Consider the following 6,225-nt stretch of genomic DNA (forward strand, 5'->3'; position numbering starts at 1 on the left):
GATTTTCGTTGCTACTTCATAACTGTAATTTTGCTACTGTTATGAATCAGAAGAGCCCTGTGAAAGGGTCATTCAACCCCCAAAGGAGCTGTGACCCACAGTTTGAGAACCAAGGGCTCCCTGGGCCGGGCTGGTCAGCGAGTCCCAAGCCTGCTGTGCTCCCAGACCCAGGAGAGGCCACAGGCAGAGAGGCAACAGCCATCCCACAGGTATCTCCCCAAAGATTCAGCTCTGCACCAGGTTTGGAAAGCGTTGAGCTACCCTTTGTAATATCTGAACCAGCTGAGACAAACACGTACTCAATACTTCCAGGGAGGAAGGGGAGCCCTGGGATCCGTTCTTATAAACAGTCAGCCAGGAGCCTTGGCCCAGCCACCATCACGGGGCCTCGGGGACCAGGAGTGCCTGTGAGGGACGGGGAACAGTGGAGGCGCATACCTTGGACTCGTAGGACTCTTCGGTGAGCTCGGCGTAACCCTCCTGGATGAGGACATCCCGCACGTTGACAGTGTCCTGGGTCCCCAAGTAGCGGCACACGTCCACGTGCAGGACGCTGTGCACCACAGAGAAGACCTTGACGAGCAGTGGGCAGCCGAGCACCAGCGAGGAGAACCGCCGGCTGGCCCCGCAGCTCCAGCGCTCACCGCACACCAGGCACTGGGCCGATGGCCGCATCTGGCAGACCTTAAACTCCAACGCCTGCAGGACCAAACCGAACCGTATGGCCGACCCAAACACCACAAATAGCCCACCCGTTGCCCCGACAGGCCTCACACAAACCAGCTGTGTGCTAGAGACGTCTAGGGAACAGAGCTCATCTTTGTGAAGGGCAGAAAAGTGAAACCTTTCTTTGCTTCCTTAGAAATAGAAACAGCACATCTGACTATGCCCTCCTCCTACTTGAACCAGAAATCTCAGCAACAGCACGAGAAACCACTACTCAGTGCTGGAGAAAGTGACGCTGCTGCTGTCTGAGCCTTCCACACACTGACACTCACTCCAAAATCCATACCAACAGGAATCTCGACAGCGAATTGGGGGCAAGGAACCCTGGTAGTGTAGTGGGCCCCGCACTGAATGCTAACCAGAAGGTTGGTGGTTCAAATCTGTGAGCTGCTCCTCAGGAGAAAGATGAGGCTCCTCCCATAAAGATTCACAGCCTCAAGAATGCAGAGTCACGATAAGTCAGAAGCACTCTGTGGCAGTGAGCTGAGCTTGGGTTTGGTTTTCCCTGAGACCCGCAGTGGGCCAGTGTGACAGAGCTGGACAGGCAGACAGTGCACATGGCTGTGTGGCCACCAAGCTGCCCTGCCTCACCTGAAATGGAAGTTCCAGAAACTGGCAGGGGATCTCCATCAGAAGGTCCAGGTGCACGTGTGCCCGGTTGCCATAGTCCACGAAGAACACCTGTAGACGAGTAGGTCACGGCTCTGAGACGGGCCACACAGCCGCCAGCACCGGGCCCAGCAGCGCCTGTCCTCACGGAGCCAGACGGGACCGAGGGCAGAGCCCTGCCTCCCTGAGGGAACGAGGTCAACTCCATCCCTCAGCACGTGGTCTTAGGCTCAGCTTCTCCCAACCACCCTGGAGGGACCTGTCCTGAGCAGCTCACCTCCGCTAGCTGCCCAGAGACATACAGGATCTGCGCTCTGAAGTAGTTTTCTTGATCCGCGTCCACGAAGGGCGCCAGGCAGACCAGGTCTGGGTGGGGGTGAATAGCCAAGGGCACCAACTGGAGCTGGTTGATCTCGGTGGTGAGCTTTCTCAGAAGCTCCAGGCTCTTCTCGTCAACCCTATATCCCCAAAAGTGTCCCACCTCAACCACCTGGGGAGGAGGAGGAGAGAGGCAGAGAGGAAGTCCAGGATCATGGCCACATCTTCCCCACCTCTCGAGTGAAGGACAGCATGCCACACAGCCCTTGGGGCTCCAGAGGTGCTGGGTCAGGAAAAAGGTTAGCACTCCCCAGTGGCTGAGGTGAGAGGGTGGACAGCCTTCCCCTCTCTCGAACAGGACTCACTTGCTACAAACAGTAAAGGTCCCCAGAGGCCACACAACTGAAAAGCCCTTTGGTCTTGTTTGGCCCCAGGTAGTATGCCCAGTGGCTCCAGGGCAAGGCACTTGCGAGGCGTGGAAGGGAGGCTGGAAGCGGCTACATACCAGTGGGCACACCACCACCTTGGAGGAACAGGTCCGTGGCAAGAGGTGTACCCAACCATAACTACCCTCATCACCCAAATTTACCCATCTGCCAAGAACCCAGATTGTACAGCCTCTCCCCTGGAGTGCAGCTACAAAGTCATCAGGAGACAGAGGCTCTGGGCAAGAACGAAACCCTCCCCTCCAGACCCGGGTTTCAGTGCTAGTCCACAGGCCTAAAGCAAGATGCGCTTGAAAACCCCTCACATTCACCTTACTGCTAAAACTGATTGTGAGCACTTTTAAGGGATCTGGCACTTAAAATGTGGGCTTGGGTTCTATAACCAAAATGTGTGTGTCATTTTCCCATGCAGTCACATTCTAAGCAGTGCTGTGAGTCAAGCCCACCCACTGTGCCTGGGTCGTTAAGGTGCAGAGGCTGCGTGTGGGAGTGAGGGAGGTATGCGTGTGCGTGTGCATGTATGTGTGACACCAGTGCCCTCACCTCTGCGACATCAATAGTGAGGATGAGCTCTGTCACCGACCGTGGCTTCTCCAGAGTATTAAATGAGACCTGCATGGGGTCCATGGTCTGCTTCTGGAAGTCCACATTCACCCTGGTTCAACAACATGGTTTTGTTTTCAAAGGCTATTAGAAACTGCTGTTAAAAGTCTGCATATGTAAAGTGGTACCGTGGATGGGTCCACTATTTCTACTGAAACACCTGAGCCAGAGAAGACAGTGTGGTGGCTTAGCAGCCAGGGCTTGGGGACAGCTGCACACATGGGTGGGGGCACCCTGGGGGTGCAGCCATCAGTGGCACGCACCGTCCAGGAGGACATCCCCCAGTCAGGCCTCTTACAGGATACGCTCTCAGGGGTGCAGCAGCAGAGCAGGGACTCCTGCGGTCAGTCACCCGACAGCAGCAGGAGAGCCACGGCCGGACTCCAGCACAACATATCTGAGAAGCATGTTCCCCAGACCTGTGTTCTACAGTGAGGGGACAGCGTCTGAGGTGTGTTCCCACCCGTCCAGTCACACATGAGCATCGAGGCTGTACTGCAGGGATGGACTCACCTCTCTCCAAAGACCAGACCAGGTGCTGCCTCGCTCTCAGAAACAAGCCTTCCACACCAAGAAAAATGGCGCAGAGCCTACATGGGGCGTCCTACAAGTGCAGCTGGAGAGCATGGCCCCAGCAGCACAGGCATCCAAGACGAGCGCTGAAAGCTGGCTTCACCTGGTTCCGGAGGGAGGGGCCCTGCCCCAGGGACCCTACTGGCATGGTCAATGGGGTCGGGAGCACAGCTCCCAGGGAAGGTGCTCCTAGCTGCCCACCCACCTCGTCTGCTCTGCTGAGAACTAGGAGTACCTGTTCTGCTGCAAGAGGCAGGCTTCCCAGGAGGATCTAGAGAACCAAGACCAGAGGGGAGAGGGCAGTGGACTGAATCTGCCCCCCACCCCCACTGAAACTGAGAATCTCAAGTCAGTGACTTTGCACAAACCCCCATCCCCACCACCCCTCTCAGCTCCTGTCTGCTGCAGTGAAAGCACTGAACACAGGGAGGTGATCCAGGAGGGAAGGGGCTGCCTTCCCGGTGACCAGCCAGCACTCAGCCCTCAAAGCCAGAGAGATGAACACACCCTTTCCAGAGGCACACAACGGTGGAAGCAGATGCCGGTGTGACAGTACCTGGTGTTCCTGAGCTTGGACATGGCCCCCCCTCGCACCTTCCCCTCGATCTCCTCGGCAGCGTGGACACTGAGTTCCAGGGAGACCTTCAGCTGGGACATCTTGACAGCCATGTACACCGCGGGGAGAGTCTTAAACCTCTCCGTCGGGTTCCGAGAAAACTCCACGAAGGCTCTGCCCACAAATTAAAGGCCACGGACATGTGTCAGTCAGGCATCAACAGACAAAAGAGCTGCAGATTCATTCTCTCTAGATGCAACCAAGCTTTCCTCACCCCTCCTCTCCCCAGAGGGCAGGGACTCCGCCACCTGCAGCTCTGCCAGCCAGGTGCGAAAAACAAACATAGCAACCTCATGCTAGTCTGAAGTGTTGCACAGCAAACCTCTCAAGTCCAAATCTGTTAGGCCTTTACACTGTTAGCAGGGATGTGGGCATGTTGATGATGTCAGAGGGGTCAGGAAAAAGGTTCCACCCACCCACCGCCGTGTCCCCATGAGCTGCATAGTGATGCACGGTAATGCAAAAGCTGGAAACATGAGGGACCTCGTCATGGAAACGTCAGGGCAATTAACAGACACAGAACCAAGCCCTGAAACAGGGCCAGGGCAAGGCCATCTCTGTGGCTAGGGCACATGAAGCTGGGGATTCCCAATACACACGAAGAATGGGTTGGGCTCCCTGCAGTGCTGGGAGGCATGAGTCGGGATGCTCAGAGCCATCTCGGGGAGGGCCATGTTGCAGCCGAACACCTTGCTACTGGTACACCAGGAGTTGGGAAAAACACATGGGGCGACGAACTTGCATCGAGATCAGGACCGAAGTGCCCAGCTATCAAAAGATATCGCGTCTGGGGTCTTAAAGGCTTGAAGGTAAACAAGCGGCCATCTAGCTCAGAAGCAACACAGTCCACATGGAAGAAGCACAGCAGCCTGTGTGATCATGAGGTGTCAATGAGATCAGGTAAAAGGCATCAAAGACCCAAAACAAAAAATCATACCAATGTGAATGAGGGGGAGTGCAGAGTGGAGACCCTTGGACATCAGCTTACAGAAGGGTCACAAGGAAGAGATGAGCCAATCAGGACGCAATATAGCACTGAGGAAACATACAACTTTCCTCTAGTTCTTTAATGCTTCCCTACCCCACTATCATGACCCCCATCCTACCTTACAAATCCAGCTGCACCAGAGCATGTACACCAGTACAGATGAGAGCAGGGAACACAGGACAGAGAAACCCTTCAGGACAAATAATGAGAATAACAATACCAGGCAGGGAAGGGGAAGGTGGGGGGAGAAAGGGGTACCGATCACAATGACCTACATATAACCCCCTCCCTGAGGCACGGACAACAGAAAAGTGGGTGAAGGGAGACAGCGGTTGGTGTAAGTAAGACATGAAAAAAATAATAATTTATAAATTATCAAGGGTTCATGAAGGAGGCAGGGTGGAGGAGGGAAGGAAATAAATGAGGAGCTAATACCAAGGGCTCAAGTACAAAGAAAATGTTTTGAAAATGATGATGGCACCAAGCCGTGAAGACGATGTTCCCAATTAGAGCAGCCAGTCCACAGCGAGGACCACATGGCTGGCCCCACTATGAGACATGACGCCCCTCACTGACCCACAGCCCCACAGGGTACAACACCAGAGACACAGTGTGGGAACTGCACCCGATGTGATCCTGCCACAAGGAGCAAAACACTAAGGGGTGCAACAGAACAGCAAGGGAATAGAGCGGCGAGGTCCCCAGGGAATGCTGAAGCTGGACTTTGGGGCAAGGGCATGGTGCCCCAACAGACTGGACTGGAAAACATTCCTAAAGGCCAACAAACAGTCCTTGAACTAACTACAAGCTTTTCTTTCTTGTTTTGTTTTGGTTTTCTGTCATTGGTTTGTTGTTGTTTTGTTGTATATTGTTGCTTGGTTTTGCTCTGTCTTGTTTTTGTGCATGTTATTATCTCTGCAAGTTTGTCTAAATAAGATAGGCTGGATGAACAATCTGGAGGAGAAAACAACGGGACCAACAGTCCCAGTCTTAGGGGGACATGGGAAAGGGGGAGGTGATGGGAAAGGAAGTGGTGTTAACAAACCCAGGGACAAGAAGTGATCCAAATTGGTGGTGAGGTGGGTGTGGGAGGCCTGATAGGGCATGGCCAAGGGTAATGTAACAAAGAGGAATTGCTGAAACCCTGGTGGGGACTGAGCAAGATAGTGGGACAGGAGGAAAGTCAAAGGAAATAAAAGAGCTGGGAGGCAAAGGGCATTTATAGAGGTCTAGATAAAGGCATGTAAATATGCAAATATATTTACATATGAGAATGGGGAAATAGATGTGCATATAGTTATAGGTTTAGTATTAAGGTAGCAGAAGGACATTGGGCCTCCACTCAA

At 53.9% G+C, this 6,225-nt stretch overlaps 1 protein-coding gene and 1 pseudogene across 1 annotated transcript in view; one reads left to right on the plus strand and one right to left on the minus strand.

Moving 5' to 3' along the window:
- Positions 1-6,225, minus strand: part of TDRD9 (tudor domain containing 9) — a 75,117-nt gene that overhangs the window by 22,539 nt on the left and 46,353 nt on the right. Inside the window, exons 24-28 of the mRNA XM_045288044.1 lie at positions 3,832-4,005; positions 2,643-2,754; positions 1,613-1,825; positions 1,318-1,407; positions 439-699 (exon numbers count right to left, since the gene is read on the minus strand). Coding sequence (XP_045143979.1) covers positions 439-699; positions 1,318-1,407; positions 1,613-1,825; positions 2,643-2,754; positions 3,832-4,005 — 850 coding nt within the window. The remainder of the gene's footprint in view (positions 1-438; positions 700-1,317; positions 1,408-1,612; positions 1,826-2,642; positions 2,755-3,831; positions 4,006-6,225) is intronic.
- LOC105978244 overlaps positions 4,564-6,225 on the plus strand; it is a 3,238-nt pseudogene continuing 1,576 nt past the window's right edge.

Source organism: Echinops telfairi, unplaced genomic scaffold (genome assembly GCF_000313985.2).
Source record: "Echinops telfairi isolate 266 unplaced genomic scaffold, ASM31398v2 ScPeMD7_18;HRSCAF=68, whole genome shotgun sequence".
NCBI classification, from domain to species: Eukaryota; Metazoa; Chordata; class Mammalia; order Afrosoricida; family Tenrecidae; genus Echinops; species Echinops telfairi.